Raw genomic sequence first — 18,742 nt, 5'->3', positions numbered from 1 at the left:
GATAGAATAAGTTCCTGGTGTTGGGGGTGGAGGGAGAGGATGCTTTGCAACTACTATTTTTGCTGTGACATTTGAGAAAATACCTTTACTAACAAACTGAGTCTACTATCTGATTGTTAAAGACAAGCCCATTGGTGGGGGCTTGTGATCTAGAGTTAAAAGAATAGTCACTCACAGGGTTACCCCAAAAACTTAAAAGCAATTACAGATATTACTCTAGGAGGTGAGTAAACCTCAATGGAATTATTTATACATTTAACACTTTTCACTGCTTTAGAGCTAGAAGGGGCCTTATGGATCATCAGGTTCACTGTAACTTTATGGATGAGGAAATGAAAGACCAGAAGGATCATGACTAACTCAAGTTTAAAATAGTGGTAGTGGCAAAGTCAGGATACAAACTTAGGTTTTCTTTTTCTTTTTTTACAACCTCTACTTGATGATTTTAGTTTTTTAAAATTAACTTATTTGTTTTCGGTTTTCAACAATCACTTCCATGTGTTTTTAATTTTCTCCCCCTCCCTCCTTAAGGCAGCATGCAATCTTATATGGGTTCTACACATATATTCTTATTAAACACATTTTCCCATTAGTTGTGTTGCATAGAAGAATTAAAACAAATAGCAGAAACCATGGGAAAAACAAAACCAAAACATAACAAAAGAGAAAATAGTCTGCTTCATTCTGCGTTCCAATTCTATAGTTCTTTCCCTGGATGTGGATGGCATTTTGCACCACAGCCTTTGGGAACATTTTAGGTGCTTGCACTGCTATGAAGGGCTAAGTCTTATAAGAAACAGTCCTTGAACACTGTAGCTATTGGTGTGTACAGTGTTCTCCTGGTTCTGCTCATTTCACTCAGCATCAGTTCATACAAATCTTTCCAGGTTTTTCTGAAGTTTACCTGTTCGTCATTTCTTATAGCACAATACGATTCCATTACATTCATATACCACAACTTGTTCAGCCATTCCCCAACTGATGGGTATTCCTTCAATTTCCAGTTCTTGGTCACTACAAAAAGAGCTGCTATAAATATTTTTTGTATATGTGGGTCCTTTTCTCATTTTTGTGATTTCTTTGGGATACAGTCCTAGAAGTGATATTGCTGAATCAAAGGGTACTCATAATTTGGTTTCCATTTGGGCATAGTTCCAAATTGCGCTCCAGAATGGTTAGAATAGCTCACCACTACACCAACAATGAATTAGTGTTACAACTGTCCCACATCTTCTCCAGCACTTATCATCTTCCTGTTTTGTCCCATTAGCCAATCTGATAGGTACAAACTTAGGTTTTCTTACACAAAATCTGACACTCTCTTCACTATGTTACTCTGCCTCTCACTTTATCGTCTTCAAGATACCTTTCCTCTCCATTTCACTGATGAGAAAGCTGAGGTTCCTTGAGGTTAAGCATCTTACCTTTAAGTCTCTGTATTCATGAATTACAGAGCCAAAATTCCAACCCAGGTCTTTTGACTTCTACCAAGGACACCCATCACATCATGCTGATTCATACAGAGTTTTCAAATCTAGAGTCAAGCCTTTCTTCTCATCAACAAGATGCCCTTAACCTCATTTGTAAAATAGATAACAGTGATACTTGCAGCATAGTATAGCAGATTAAGAGAGTCAGCCTCAGAGGGAGAGGGAATATTGTCTTTAAATCCTCCTTCTGACATATACTTGCCATCCAACTTTGGACAAATGCTTAATCCAGGGCAGCCTCAAGACCACATGTGGCCTTCCAGGTTCTTGGGTGTGGTCTTTTGACTGAGTCCAAGTTTTACAGTTGCCTCCAACTCATCACCTCCCACATATTCTGACTAATCTTTTCTCTTAGATTGGCATTATATATGTTCCTTTAACTTTCTAACTTAATATACAGGAATGTTGTGGAGGATACAGAGGAGCACAACACACACACACACACACACGCCCCTCTTTGAAGTTTCCCTTGAGGAGCTTACAATCACTATAGTTTGGAAGAAAAACAACCACTCACAAGGAAAGGTAATTATTCAATAATAATATTCAATAATCAATTCAATCATCTATAATGTCATCTCCCTTTACTCATGCAAATTACAAACCCTTCAAGACTTGCTCGGTGGTGTAAGAGAGTTGTTCAGGTCAAAAAACTTCACTACCTTTTAGCCAGGTTGGCCTGAACTTTGCTCAGATGACAGATAGACAATTCATCATGGGCCCTGTATTCAAACCCTTTCCAGCTCGATAGAACCTACTAGAATTTGTGTTACACTGGTATACCCTTCCATGGATTACTTCCATGCCTCAGTGGAGCACGGAGTAGCACCTTCATGGGGAGCCACTAATAAAGTAGAGTATGATTACATGACAACATGAGTAACACAGATAATAAGTGACTAAGGAGGTCTGAAGAGGACAAAATGAGCAGGGAAGACTTCATGAAAGAAACGATATTTGAGCTGATAGGTAAAGAATAGATAGGATTTGGAAAGATAGAAAAGAAGAAATAGGTACAATATCAATCATTTGATCAAGACACTTATAAAACATCTTATAGATGAAATCTATTGTGGCTAGGAATTAGTGATAAAACAAATAGTCGTTGCTCTCAAGGGACTTAAATTCTAATAGGAGACAATATGCATGTGCATGTGTATATAAAGAATTTATCCTCCAGGAAATAGGGAGCCATTAACTTTTTTAAGTAAGGGAATGGAATGATGAAAATTGTATTTTATACAAAAATATTGATAGCAGCTCTTTTGGGGGTGACCAAGAACTGGAAATGAAGGGAATGGCCATTAATTGATGAATGACTGAAAAAGTTGTGGTATATGAATGTAATGGAATACTATTGTGCTATAAGAAATGATGAACTGGCAGACTTCAGAAAAACCTGGAAAGACTTTATATGAACTGATGCTGAGTGAAGTGAACAGAACCAGGAGAACATCATACACAGTAACAGACACAGTGTTCAAGGACTATTTCTGGTGAACTTAGCTCTTCACAGCAATGCAAGGACCTAAAACATTTCCAAAGGACTCATGATGCAAAGGGCCATCCACATCCAGAGAAAGAACTATAGAGGCAGAACGTAGAATGAAGCAGACTGTTTTCTCTTTTGTTATTTTTTTGTTTTGTGTTGGTTTTTCTCATGGTTTTTGCCATTCATTTTAATTCTTCTATGCAACATGACTAATGTGAAAATGTGGTTAATAAGAATGTATGTGAAGAACCCATATCAGACTGCGTGCTATCCTGGGGAGACAAAGGGGAGGGAGAGAGAGAAAATTCAAAATTTATGCAAGTGATTGTTGAAAATTGAAAGCAAATAAATTAAAAAAAGAAAATGGTATTTTAGGAAGATCAATCTGAAAGTAGTGTGCAGACTGGGAGATTAGTTTAGAAGGTTGATATAGTTAGTTCCAATGTGCTGAGTATATGGACTCGGGTAGAAGTAGTGGGATTATAAAAGAAGGGAGAGATGCAAAAAAAATTAGAAAGGAAAAATCAAAGGACTTGCTAAATTATTAGATACAAGGAGTAAGGGAGAAGAAAAAACTAAAGATGACTGACATATTATATCTAGGTAACTGAGGATGACTGAAAGCCCATCTTTCACATTACTCCCATAATCATCCATAAATTAAATCCCTTGGAACTCAGTCTTCATTTTCCATTCTTCCTCTCTTCTAAGATTCCTTCCCACTGTCTTATTGCATGTAATTGATAGTGGTGTGTGTGTGTGTGTGTGTGTGTGTGTGTGTGTGTGTGTGTGTGTGTGTGTGTGTGTGTGTGTGTGTGTGTGTGTAGGATGGAAGAGTATTCTTTCATCAACAGATTCTCACATTAACCTCTTCCCCCCACACCTGGTAATGAATGTGATCATAGAAAGTGAGGAGCAGGTAATGAAGTATGAAGACGTAGGTATAATCATAAAAATGCATGTGTTCTCTGTGTCCACTTGTGAAGAATGAAAAATGTTTCTCCTTAAATAAATGGACGTGGTCAACTCCATTAACTGATGATGATTGTCCTTAACCCCTTAGAGTCCCTTAAAAGACTGAGCTCACCAGCTCTGCAAAGAATACAGAGAGGGAGCAGTCTGGTGACCCTTCCCCCTGTCCCCTTGCTTATACCTGGGGCAAAGTAGTAGTGGAAGGGCATTTTGAAGGACTGATTCATCCAGTAGGAGATATTGCATCCAGCAGGACGCTGAGACGTACACTTTCCAGATAGAGACTTGACAAAAAGAGGAAGCAGCTTCAAAGACCATAATGTCTGGAAGCAGAGAAGAGAACCAGCCCATGGATCCAAGGATGAGCTCCCCCTGACAACTGAAAGTTGGGTTTGGAGAAAGGCAGACCCTGAGATTAGAGCTAAGCCAAGGAACCCATTCTTGGTCAGGAGCAGCATGATGACTCTTTGAAGAGAGAAAGGACATTAAGACCCCATTGTACTAGAGGCATTGCCATGGTGATGTGTATTCCCTACATGTATGCCACTATCACCATTCTCTAAATTTGTGCCCACTCTTTCATGACTCTTTGTGGGTGAGTGTGCCCCAGGTTTATGGAAGGAATGTTTTGTAGCCACCTTAGTAAATGGCATAGTAAACAACTTTGATCTGATTGTTTCTACTGGCTGAGTTTTAAGAGAGAACTCATGATTGGACAATTTATTTAATTTTAGGAGAGCAGATCCACAGAATAACCTTAGAATCTATGGGTAGCAGATTGGTGAAATGACCTAGAAGAGACCCAGTAGAACAATGGTAAAAATGAATAATTCATTTTAATAGATTTTCTTTACAGTGCAAAAAACCTTCATCAACAATATTTGACAATTATAAAGTACTCTAGGGGTCTTGGCACCCTGGGGGCATGCTTCTTCTCCATGGCAGTCTAGAGACCCCATGCCGGTGTCTCTTGGACCTCTGCTGCCTTATGCTTCCTGCCACACCACTGTTCCTAGCAATTCCACCTCTTCCTCCACCCTTCTTCCCCAGCTCTTTTTGACCCATATGAAAGAATTCCTAGTCAGAAGCCTGTTGGTTGTATGGAGAGCAGATACATTCTGGCAGCAAAACTTGGTAGTCCCTGTCAGAGATTACTCCCCACTAGCATAGCATTTGCAAACCCGGGGTTCCCTCCACATCATTGTGAGGCACTGGGACAATACTCTTCTTAGACAAATATCTCACACCACTCTGCATCTGCTGCTTTGACTGCTTTCAACTCCAGAAGACAAAATACTCCCTGGTCTTCCCCCAACTTCTTTTCTTCCTGCCTCCTTTTGGTGTCTCCCCCCACCTTTAGATTATAAACTCCTTGAGGGCAGGGACTGTCTTTATTGTCTCCCCATGATAGTGCAATGCCTGGCATGGTTTCAGAGGGGGCCGAGCCCTTCTGGTGGGAGGGCTTGCTAAGCCTTTTTCAGAGCTGTTCATCCAGCTTTGGTACCCACCTGCCACCCAGCTCTCACCTGTGGCACGTGCAGTGGCCACACCCCAATAAAACTGCCTGGATAGATGGGATAAACCAGGTTAAGGCTAACAGACAGGCTTCAAACTGGTTGGGGAATTAGGACGATATCTACCCCAAGCATGTGAAGATGTTCCCCAATGGAATGGACTGATGAAAACAATTTGCTCCAATGTCTGTGAAGGCAGCTGAAGCAGGTGCTATGGAGTCAGGTCTGGAACATGCCAAGGTCACCACTACATTCCAGGTCATTGCCAGTTGCTTTGACTTTTGTCTTGCCCCTGGACTTCATTGACTCTGAAAGAGACAGGGAGGCTGATAACTTTCTGCAACTGCCTCACTTAAATCAACAAGTCAAGACATTACCCAGTGATGTCACTGGTCCTCTTTCCAAATGAAGAATAGACAATAAACATTGATTGGGTTCGACTGAATTGAATTAGATTAGATTAGACTGAATCGGATTGGGGGCACCTGAAATACATGAAGGTACTGATCCATAAATCTGCTTTTGTGCCACCCTTCAACGAAGAATGTTTTTTATATTTTTTTAAATACAATAAAATTTAGTTTAAGAGTATAAAAACATTCTTAGCCAAAGGTTATACAAAGATAGCTTGTAGGCTGTATTTGGCCCACTTGCTATGTAGTTTGCTGGTCTTGCACCAAGGGATTAATCTAAAGGATTTTTTTTTAATTTAAGAGAATTTTGTAGTACATTCCTTCATAAAGTGAAGAAGAAAATTCTCATTAATCAAATCAAACCAACACTATCAAGCGCCTACTGTAAGAGTACTAAGTACGGGATGCATAAACCATGCCCGCAAGGAACTGATAAGTTCCAATGTAGACAAGGCATAAGGATCTGGAAAGATTTTGCATCTATAAGATATACAATCCAAAAAGATACCAGGAAGCAGTAGATAACTAACTGCAAAATGAATATTAAAGTCAATGAGTGCTATTAGTTCAGAGGAAGGCAAGATCCCCGTGGCCTTGAATAGGCTGGTGAATCACCACGTAGTAGGACAGAAGGCACTTCGGCCGGGCCTCTTCTCCTGGAAAGGGTGTAAGATTGGTTCTCCTTGGTTCCAAAGAGCAGAACTTAGAAGTAATGAGAGGAAGATTTACATTCCATAGAAAGAGAAACAAAGCTAGCCAAAAGGGAAACTCTCTCAAGAAGGAAGTTCTCCCTTTATAGCAACGTTAATAATAACCTCATCTTTGACATATCATAGGAAGAATTCCTTTACAGGTACTGGCTGGACTCAATAGCCTCTGAAGTCACAGAATCTCAGGGGACATAATAATTCATAAAAATAATTCCTAGAGTACTCTGTTTACAAAGCACTCTCCTCCTTACGAGGTAGGTAGTAAAAATATGATTATCCCCATTTGACAGATAAGAAGCAGAGACTCGGAGAAGTTAAGTAAGCGGTTCAAGGTCACAGCTTCCAGTTATGTATTGGAACTAGAATTCAAACTTAGGTCTCTCCTGATCCCATGCTTAACAAAATACAGAGTACATCATCCTGCCTTTAATTATGCTAAATATTTATTACTCACTTACTAGACAGTGCCCAGAACTGTACTAGCTGGGCATTGTTAGCAATACCAAAGGAAGTGCGTGATGTGGTCCCTGACTTTGAGGAGCTTACAACTTAGCTGAAGCAAAGCTATCAAAGGCCTTTGTTATCTCGGTAACACAGGAATATAAAAACTGACATTTACTGCAAAACTATCTTGTCTACCCAGAGGGGTTTTTTGGGAGCATTCTGGCACACCCTTCATATGAGTTACCCACAGTCCATTTAAAGTGCAACCAGGTACAATTCCAGGCTTAGAGAAACTTGGAGAAGTCTTTTGAGACAGGACGGACCTATCTTTCTGCTCATGGATTGATCTGTTAATTCAGGTGGTTATGGAGAACAAACATCTAAAGGCTAGTAGAGTTCAAGATCAATAGTTCAAGATAAATTCACACCTACTGCTGTGAATCAGAAATGAAACAATAACAACATACTGCTTGCTCAGCAATCTAGTTTGAAATAGTTCACATCCTCAAAATGATCTCTTTGAAAGGAAAAATAGTCCCAATTATAGGCTTTATTCAAGTTTTGTACAACTCAGAGTTAGAGGAAATATTGACATATTTAACCCACTGCAAAAATATCATTGGCAAGGCATTCTTACACAGGCATTCTTAATTGTTTTTGTGTGTCAAGGACCCATTGGAAGTTTGGTGAAGCCTACAGATACCTCAGAATAATGTAAAAAAATTATATTGAAATACAGTTATATAATTGTTTTTTTAAAAAAATCACAAACCCCAGAGATTTTGCAAAAAGTGTTTGCAAATCTTAAAGTGTATGCACCCACCTATTCAGTCACCATTAGAGCAATCTGCATATAGATATATTTGCTTCCTTTACACTGAGCCATTGGGATTTCCTTTAGAGTTCATAAATAATCATAGTATAATGCACTTTTGGCCCTGACCAGAGAGGCACTTGAATACAAAAACACGATGGGGAAAGGAACCAGCATGATGGCTGAACTTTGGCCCAGCAAATCCCTAAATTCCTGGACTTGAAAAGGATAATGGAGACATTCCAACACAACTGTGGCTTATGGTGGCTTTCTCCTTGGAAGTTCTTCCCACAAGCCTATTCAACCTCAAGATCAGGGAATTGAGTGATGCTGGGTAAACCACCAACAAATTACTTCCCCTCCGCTATGGCTTAACTGGGGAGAAAAGACAAGTCACAGCAGCACAAAATTGAATAAGATAAGTACAGAAAGTAGGTACAAAGGGTTTAAAGGAGGAAAGAGAGTCTTCTAAGCAGGGAAACTTAGAAAAGTTCCATAAAAGAGGTGGCATTTGAACTGAGCATTGAACTGGCTTTCAACAGAGAAGGATGAGATATAGGGGGAGAGGAATAAGAGTTGCTATAGGCCTGGAGAATGGCAAGAAAATAATAGTAGCTCATATTTTGAGTTCTTTGTAAAGCTCTTGGTTACGTATATTTTGTTGTTCAGTTGTATCTGACTTCATGACTCCATTTGGGTTTTCTTGGCAGAAATACGAGAGTGGTTTGCCATTTCCTTTACCAGCTCCTCTTACAGATGAGGAAACAGACAAACAGGGCTAAAATGACTTGCCAAGAGTCACACAGATAGTAAGTGTCTGACACCAGATTTGTACTCAGGAAGATGAGTCTATCTACTGTACTCTGTCTATTCTGCCTACTGTACCATCTAGCTGCCCCCTATTAATAGAGTTAGGGAGGTAAAATTAATTTAGGAATAAAATAGTATGGGATGAGATGGAATGGGATGGGATAGGATGCAATGTTAGAGCTAGGAGGCAAATTAGAAGTCATTTAGTTCAATCCTCATCATTGTATATGTGGAGAAATGGAAATCTATATAATTGGAAAGTATTTTAGATAGAGTTCAAATCCAGTCTAGCTACTTACTAGCTGTGTGCAACCCTAAAGAAGTCCTTTAACTCTGCCTGTTTCCTCATCTGTAAAATGAGCTGGAAAAGGAAATGCCAGACCACTCTAGTATATCTGCAAAGAAAATCCCAAATTGTGTAACAAAGACTCAGACACAAAATTGCCTAAACTGCTTGAAATAATCACTGTTAAGAAAATGTTCATTTTTATTTAACTTTCATACCTCCTACTTCGGTTAGGCCCACTTCCTTTTGGTCCAACCTTGGCAAGGATGAGAGAACAGCATACAGAGCAAGAAGAGTTGGGAGAAGTGAGAGGCCAATGAGGGCCAGAGTAATCAGGGAAGGCCTGATGGAGGAAGAAGTCCTTTTGTAGAACATGAAAAGGTCTGTCTGTGGTCACCCTTCATTTTCACAGACCACCATGCCATTGGAGAAATGATGACATGACTTGCACTTGACTTTGTTTTGAGTGAAGAAGGGCTGTGCAGGTCACCAGCCCTCCTTCTCCTCCAGAGTCATCTGAATCCAGTGACCAGATATTCATCAGGATGACTGGAGGAGGCCCAGGATGCAGTGGGAAACCTTGGCCTATTCAGATACTCACTTAGAGACAGAGAAGGGGTATTCCACACGAAGGTAGAGGTGGGTGGATGGGGCACAGCATAAACCCCAAGGGACTTATACTCTATGTCCATTGGAGCACTGAGATAGCCCCTTTTACATTTCCAAACAGGTGACCTAGAACTGAAAGGACATATGAGGAAATTGAGGCCTAGTTAGTCAGTCATTAGCAGTGCTGGGATTTGAATTCATGTCCTTTGACTTCAATACCAACACTTTTTAAACTCCACCAAAGTGCCTCCTAAAGAAAGATTAGTAGTGTGGAGTTCTGGTCAAGGTTTTGCCAACAAAATAACACAATGATGATTATGATGGATAATTATATGATGTTTTAAACTTTGAAAGAAACAAAAATCTTTCATGAACTCATTTGGACTTCATAACAACCTTTTAAGGTGGATACTGCTGTTTTATAGGTAAGCAAAGTGAGGTTTGGTCAATGTCTCCATAGCCAATTAGTGTTGGAACTGAGATTGAAATCCAGATCTCTTCTGACTCCAAGTCCTGTAGTCTTTCCAGCAGAGCAAACACAATCTCTTTAATTGTCAATCCTGTGCTCCTTTAGTTGGGGAAGAAGAGGAGGGAAACAGAGCTCTGAACATTCAAAGAAAGGCAACCACAGACTGAATCATCAGTTCCTCTAGCAAAGGACATCATCCATGAGCATGTCCAGGGTCTGCCTTTCTGGTAGGATGGATACACACATGTGTGAGATGGGAGAGAATCATAGAGGAAAGAAATAGGGGGATTCAAATTTTAGGAGAATACACATGTTTTCAGGGATGCAATCAAAAATTTAAAATTGAGTTGAGCTTTCGAAAATCGCCCCTACAATATTCTGTCCTACACAGTGGTGATATCTGATTAGGACCAAATTTAGCTCTTTTCTGGTTTCTTAGCTGCTCACCATGTGGCTTGCCTGTCCTAGGAAAGGACAAAAGGCATTTTACCATCTAGAATTTCTGAAGGCAGCATTAATCACAATGAAATTTGACTGAGCAAAGACCTTGTTCAACTAATAAAGTGATTTAAAGCTCTCTAGTGTGTGTGCATTAGAAAGGATAAAAGCCAGAAAATGTTGCCCCAGTGGGAATTCTATACTAATGACATCGTAGATCTTTTGTGTATTATCATTATTTGTAACCCATTACTGATTTGTCCAGGTCAGTGTTTATCTTTACAGGAATATAATCTCTTACTGGGCAGGGATAGTATCTGGAGTCAAGGGACATGGGTTCAAATCCCAACTGATGTGACTTGAGACAAAGCATTATCTCATTTGATCCACAACAACTCTGGGATTTAGGTACTTACAGATAAGGAAATTGAGACAAATGAGTTGAATTACCCTGGGTCATAGAACTAGTAAGGGTTTGAGGGCAGATTTGAACTCAGGACTTCATGTCTTAGTTTCCTCATCTGTAAAATGAGGACCCTTCAAGTTCTATGATTCTCATTATAATACAGTCTTCTTGACCCATTGCTCTGATCAATCATCTATTTATGTTTGCTCTTTCAGGGAAACATTATCAAATTGCCAGTGAGTTTAGAACTTATATTCTTGGAGCTGAGCTAGATTTAACCGAAAGAAAGAATGTTTTTAGTTTTTGAGTTATTGCCATAGATAGGGGCCCTAGAAAAATAAGGATAAATCCTCCAGAAACTGACAAGATATGAAATGGTCCCAGGGGTTACCTGAAAAGTGAAAATGAGGTTCAATTTTATTTTCGGTTCATTAGAGAGTAGGCAGTTAAATCTGTGACTAAATCTGAAGCTAGTCATGTCAATATGATAGCTAAACTATACGTCTGCTCCAGAGATAATTAGTCTTCCTACTTCTGTCTAAACATTGGTCATCTGAAGAGCCAATAAATCTAAGGGTGGGAAGGGCTTTCACACTCCGTTCCTGATTTCAGATAGCATTCCCAAACCATCCCATACACATACATATATGCACGTATACATGTGAATGTATGTATACATGTGAATGTCTGTATATATATGTATATATACATGTATGTACACACATGAATATGAATCTGTCCTAATGTTTAGAGATCTTCAGAGAGGGAAGCAGCATGGTACAGAGCACAAGATTTATTTGGAATCTGAGGACTTGGATTTGATTCCCAGATCTATTATGTGACTTTGAGCAAGTTAGTTAACCTTTCTGGGCTGTCAAATGAGAGAGATGGACTAAATGATTTCTAAGATTCCTTCATGCTCCAAATATAACGATTCTAAGATATTTAAAGAAGGCCCTTCTACAACACTCCTCACTGACCTATTTAGCTATCGCCACTGTCAGAAAATTCTCATCTCTCACACTACAATTTAAGCTTATGTATTTGTAGTTGATCCTTGAAAGAAATGGAGGATGACTTATGGCTATGAGTCCTTTACAGATACTTTTTGAAGTTTTGTTGATGTCTTTTGTTTTATATTGCAGTTATTTCTGTATACTCTCCAGCCTTTCTGGTAAGAAATGAAAAACAAAACAGTAAAGTACATGTAACATCCCTTACACACAGTACTCCATTTCTCTACTGCAAAAAAGGAAGATACTCTTCTCTGGGGCCAAGATTTGTTAGGACAGTTATTTAGTACTGAACTCATTTTAGGATGAATTTTGTTTAGATTGCTGTAGTCAATATGGTGGCAGTGAGGAACTACATAATTCTCATTTCAGATCTTACATACTATGAGTCTAAGCTATTCTCTTTGATCTTGTATTTGTATGGTTAAATACTCTATATTTTCTTCTTTAATGAATGTTTTGGAAGTTTCTCATTTTTCCAATCTTTCTAGGTCATTTTTGGTCTTGATTCTACCCTCTAAAATAACCCATCATCAACTTGATGTTACTGCAAACTGATCATTATATTAGACATGCTTTGAACAGCTACATATTGAGCTGTTGTGTGTAACACTCACTATCTGTGTGACCCTGGGCAAGTCACTTAACCCTGTTTACTTCAGTTTGCTCATCTGTTAAATGAGCTGGAGAAAGAAATGGCAAACCACTCCAGCAGCTTTGTCAAGAAAACCCCATATGGAGTCACAATGAGTTAAACATAATTGAAATCACTGAACTACAATTTGGGGAGCATCTACAGGTCAGGGTCTGAGTCTTTAAAAAACCTTGATATCTGTTATTTTTGTATCCCCTTCATTTTCTGTTTTAGAATTTTATTTATTTTATTCTGAACTTAAGAAATAAAACAAGCATTTCCATAACATAGAATAGAAAAAAATGATTGCACATGAAACTACAAATCTAGTATATATAATTTGCACTTCTTTAAAGTATATAATGAAGTTATTATGTAACTTTCCTTTTTTTCTTCCCTCCCTATCCACCACTGTATATATGTTTGCATATGTGTAAAATCATTCTGTATATTTATCAGTTCTTTCTCTTTGTTTTCTACTATATTCCCCACTATTCTCTTACCCTGTCATTTATTTTAATAAAGAATTTAAAAGGCACAAAAAAGCAGATTAGCAAAACAAGACAACCTATCAACCATGTCCAACATTATATGCAATATCCTGTATCTAGATTCTCTCACTTCTGCAAAGAAGGGAGAGAAGTACATCCTCCTATTTCCTATTTGCAGCCAAATCGGTAGTTACACTGTGTTCAGTTTTTTATTTTATGTTATTCTTTCCACTTACACTGTTACAGTTATCATATGTACTATTTTCCTGGTTCTGCTTACTTCAATTTGCGTCATTTCATGCAAGTCTTCCCAAGGCTTTTCTTATTCTTTATTTCTTATAACACAGTAATGGTCCATTGCATTCATTTACCAAAACTTATTTACCTATTCCTCAATCGATGAGCATCATACGTTGTTTCAGGTACATTGCTACTACAAAACATATCACCATAAATACATTTTAGTGTATACTTCCCTTCTTTTTATTCTGGCATAACCAATCTAAATGACCTGTTCTTTTTTTCTCCAGGTCCTTGGATGTGGTTCTGTAGCCCAAACTGTTCTCAGCCGAGGGACCGCAGGTGGACCTGTGACCACAAATGTTGGCTTTGCAATGGCTATTGTAATATCTCTCTATGTGTCAGGAGGCGTCTCTGGTAATTTTCCTCATGTTATTCCTCTCCAGTCACTGGTGTCTTCCACTCCCCATGGATTACCATTGAGAACAAGGATGTTTTAGCATAGTAATGATAGCTGATATTTATATATCCCATGTGCCAGGCTCTGTGCTGAGGGAGTTACAATTTTTGTACCATTTGATCCTTACCACAACCCTGGAAGGTAGGTACGATTTGTTGTTCAGTCATTTCAGTCAGCTCTTTGTGTACACATTTGGGGTTTTCTTAGCAAATTAGAGTAGTTTGCCATTTTCTTTTATAGTTTATTTAACAAATGAGGGACTGAGGCAAATGGGGTTAAAGTAACTTGCTGAGGGTCACACAGCTGGTAAGTGTCTGGGGTCAGATCCCAACTACAGGTCCAGGAGTCTATCCACTGCACCATCTAGCTGCTGTTATTCCCCTTCTACAGAAGAGGAAACTGAGGCAAATGGAGGGTAAGTGACTTGTCCAGGATTACACAGCTAGTAAGTGTCTGAGGCTGGATTTCAACTTGAGTCTTCCTGATTCCAAGTCCAGCGTTTTATTCATTGTACCACCTAGCTACCAAAAAAAAATGTCATCTAAAAATATCATAAAAAACAACTCCATGATTCCAGTTCACCATATGCAAGTGGCAGAGCCTTCACCTGCAATATACCATTAAAGCCTTCTTCCCTAGAAGGGAGGATCAATCTAAACTAAGATGGTGATGGTTCAATTAAGACCTAACCTGGGATGTCCAGTACAACCAGGTTACCTTTGGTTAGTTAGGATAATTGTGAGTTTTAGTTTTTAAATGTTCTGATTGACTTAATAGAAAAGGGAAGAGCCAAAGTAGCCAGAGAACTGTTAGATTTCTTGATTCCTTCTCTTTCCAGTACTTTCCCTGTCAATCTTCAAATCTGTTCAACCCCCATCATCCACCTTCTCTATTCCCTCCCCTGGGACAGTATTTTTTTTTTTTTTACTAAGTCCATTAGGTGCATTTGAAATTTGGACTTTTTAAACTTCATTTGCATCTACATCATTATTGGATAATCCTATTCATCTTTTATTGTCTTATCAAATCTGTTAGTAACGAAATCTCTTTAACTCAAATCCCCAAATCTACCTTCTAGAGAAGTCTCTGCTTTCTCATTAAATGACTTTATCTCCTACTTTACAGAAAAGATGGCATCTATCCAAAGTGAACTCCCTCAGCTTCTATCCTGTACACATAAAAAATTTTGCATTCTCCTTCTCTCAAGGTCATGTGGTCTTCCTCCTCACCATGACCAGCCCTCCATCTGTGGCCCTCATGCCCATTGGCTCTCATTCCCTCTGGTGCTTTGTTCTGTTAAACATGCTTACTCCCTATTTTTCCTTCAAACTCTTTCTCTCTGTTAGCTTCTTCCTTTCAACTGGTAATCAGCTTCTTCATCAAAAAAAGAAGAAAATTCCATAAACTTTCCTTGACCCTCCTGTCCTCTAAAACTATTTTTCTGGGTTTTTTTTTCTCACTATCAAACTACAGTGATTGCCTCCATTTTCTTCACTATTCATCACTTCTTAACCTTTTGAAATCTGACTTAAAGTCACCAACATTCATCTTTTTACCCTCAAATCCTTTTTTACATCCTCATTTTCTTTTTATTTTTCAGATTTTGACACTGATACCTGCTTACTTGACATTCTGTCCTTTCCATTCCATGGCACCACCTGGCTCTGGTCATCTCTTGACCTCTCTTGACCTTCCTTTTCTGTCTCTCTTCATGGCTTCTGTTCCTCCTGGTCCCACCCCTAGGTGGGCATTCTCTAAGATTATTTTCTTAATCTCCCTTATCTACTCTGATAACTTCAGTTATCACCTCTGTAAAAACTACTACAAAAATTTATGCCTTGACTACTTGCTGGAGATTTACTTGAATATTAGATACCAATATCTAATGCATAACTATATGAAGACATACTGCAAACTCAACCTATTCAAAGCTGAACTAATCATCATCATCCTCCCCAAATATTCCCTCCCTCTAAATGTTCCTATGTTTATTGATGGTGACAGTCAACCAGGCTTGAAATTTGGAAGGCATCTTTGACTCACCTCACCTTTTCATCCAAAAAGTTAACAAGACCTATGGATTATACTTCTACAGTGTCCTCCCCCTCTACTTCTATAGGGTATAGTGAGAGAAACATTAGCCCTAGAATCAAGCTACTGAGTTTTGAGTTCTGGCTTTGTCACTTTAGTTGCATGACCTTGGTCAAGTCACTTAAATACTTTGAGCCCCAATTTACTTATTTATGAAATAAGGGGATTGGAATAGCTTATATCCAAAGTCCATTCTAGCTTGAACCTTGTAGGCCTAATTTAGGTTTTCTTTGCCTTTTGCAAAAACTACAGCAGTGGTATACACATTGACCTTTCTCCTCTCTAAACCATCCTTCACACTGAAACCAAAGACAATCTTCCTAATTTACATCTGCCACTATTTAGGGATAGCTGTTGTCTTCAGGACCACTGAGAGTTCTAGTTGAGAGGAATTTAGAGGAAGCTAGAGAGCTAGAGGTCAGGCCTTGCTTGGGTGAAACACACACGCATGCTTGAAGAATGTTGAGTGCAGCAAACTGAGGGAAATCTTTGCTATGCTTGATTCTCTGTTAGCCACACTCCTGAAGCTTGACCCTGAACAATGCTCATCACTAGCCCTATCAGATTTGACTGGTCTTGGATGTGACAGTACTTCCAATATCACATTCAGCTGCATGATTGGAATCTTAGCTACTAACCTTGGCTTCACTGAATGACACTTCTCAGCCTAGTGACAGTTGGGTGGCACAGTGAGTAGAGTGTTGGGCACAGTCAGAAAGACCTGAATTTAAATCTAGTCTCAGACACTTATTAGCTGTGTGACCCTGAGCAAGTCACTTGATCTCTATTTGCCTCAGTTTCCTCAACTGTAAAATGGGGAGAATAATAGCACCTATCTCAGAGTTTTTGTGAGGATCAAGTGAGATAATAATTGTAAAGTACTTAGCCCTGTGCCTGGCACATAGTAGGTACTTAAATAAGTACTTGTTTCCTTTTTTTCATGATCTTTATCTGGGTTTTCCTGATACCCTACTCCCTCAAATTCTGAAGACTTTAACCACTACCACACAACCCACTTGGCCCACAAAGGGACAGGATGAGGGGGAAGCAGTAAATATGGGAATGATCATATTACTCTAATGCTCAAAAGCCCTCAATGGCTCCTCTGTTTAATGAATGAAATGCAAATATGTTTTGTCTTGTCATTCAAGGCCCTTTCTCAGCTTTAATAGATACTGCTCCTTTTTGTGCTGTATCGGATGTCCTGTCTACTCCAGCTTCCATGTCTTTGTCCACATGGTTTAGCATGCCTGAATAGCCTGCTTCAACATTTCCACCAAAACCTTTGCTTTCCTTCCAAGGTTCAGCTGAGGCGCCATCACCTCCATGAAGCCTTCCCAATTAATTATAAGTGATTTCTTCCTCTTCAAAATTCTCACACTATTCTCTTTTAATTTCCATACAACTTTTGTATTACAGATTGCATTACAGTCAGTTACTATATTTCAGATGATTATATCTCCCTACTGGATATTATATACTCCTTGAGAACTGGGATTATATGTTGTTACGACTTTGTTTCCTCACCAGCAAGCAAAGTACGCATAATAGGTGTTGAATAAATAATGTTGAGTTAAATTGAATTCAGTTGAATTCAAAGCCCATCAGAATGTATTTAAACTTGATCTAGTCTTTCAGAAACGCTTCAGGACATGTAGGGCTATACTTCAGTGCCTGGCACATAGTAAGCACTTAATAAATGTTTGACTGACTAGATTTTTGACATACTTCCAGGATACCTGATTGCCAACCTGAACCAAAATGGTCTATATACCCAACTGGGCCATAATTCCAAAGCCCTGCAAACACGGAGCTGTTTCAGCACCTGTTGGAGGTTCCCTGGTATTCTAAACTGTTCTCACTCACACTTCCTTTTCCAAAGGAAGAAGGCCCTATTTCCTTTCATTACTGGAGTCTGAAATAAAATGGCCTACCTTTGAGAGAAAGCAATGCAGGAAAGGTCATCTAACTTTGAATCTGTTTCTGAGCTGTGTTGTTTTCTATAGTTATGGGCTGAGTTGAATAACTCTTCCTGGTGTAAAAGGGGCTTAAGGCAAGATTGACTTGTCACAGAGGATCCCCATTAGTGAAGCAGTCTTGCCTAGTAATGATTTTTCTTGTATGGATGCTAAAGAGGGATTGGTCATAATTCTCTGAGGGCTTCTTGGGTCTGGGCAAGCTAGTAAAGAAATTACTAGGCATGGAGCTGAATCTTTCAGGTCTCTCAAGCTCTTTAATCCTGCAATTCTAGTTAGTTTTCTGAGTTTGAGTTACACTGAGTCAAGGAGTGTGTTCCGTAGAGTGTGACCAGTATTTTAACTCACACATTACCTTGCTTTATACATGATTCACAAGCATCAGGCCCAACAAGATGGTAATAATTTTATGGAAAATTTTCAGTAGCCATCAGGATTCTAGGCAAAATTGCAAAATAAGGAGAATTGGTTCCTTCTTATCTTTCTTTCTCTATCTTTCTTGGCTTGGCTTTCTTTCCCTACTAGACATGTGGTACTCTGATTATGCTTTTTGAATTTTTAAACCTCTGTAACCTTGGAAGCCACTTCTGCTCCAAAATTACCTACCTCTCCCTCTTCCCCATGAGACCTTTATCATGTCTATTCTCCATCTTTAGCAAAATTACTTTCCCTAATTCCCATATGTTTTAAGAAATATGATTAAAGGAATTTGGTGTAAAGTGACCAAAAATATTAACCCTGGCAGGGGTATCAGCATTTTAACCATTAAAACCATAACTTTTCCATCAGTGCCAAATTTTACCCGAGGTTACCTTCCTCTAGGAAATTTAGACTAAAATTCTTTTCCCCAAACTAAAGATGTCATTGATTTATTCTCAGTAATTAATTCAGCCAATTGTTTTAATACTAATTGCTTTTACCTCACTTTGTAACATGCCCAATTTTTCTCTCCATCACTCCCCTCCCCCAC

General features: G+C 38.9%; 1 protein-coding gene across 1 annotated transcript in view; it reads left to right on the top strand.

The window, feature by feature from the left end:
• The window catches only part of AQP9 (aquaporin 9), a 63,328-nt gene that overhangs the window by 24,807 nt on the left and 19,779 nt on the right, over nucleotides 1-18,742 (top strand). Inside the window, exon 3 of the mRNA XM_072615700.1 lies at nucleotides 13,536-13,662. Coding sequence (XP_072471801.1) covers nucleotides 13,536-13,662 — 127 coding nt within the window. The remainder of the gene's footprint in view (nucleotides 1-13,535; nucleotides 13,663-18,742) is intronic.

This window comes from Notamacropus eugenii, chromosome 1, assembly GCF_028372415.1.
Source record: "Notamacropus eugenii isolate mMacEug1 chromosome 1, mMacEug1.pri_v2, whole genome shotgun sequence".
Classification (NCBI taxonomy): domain Eukaryota; kingdom Metazoa; phylum Chordata; class Mammalia; order Diprotodontia; family Macropodidae; genus Notamacropus; species Notamacropus eugenii.
Note: the sequence above shows the minus strand (reverse complement) of the source record. Positions and strands in the feature narration are given on the sequence as shown.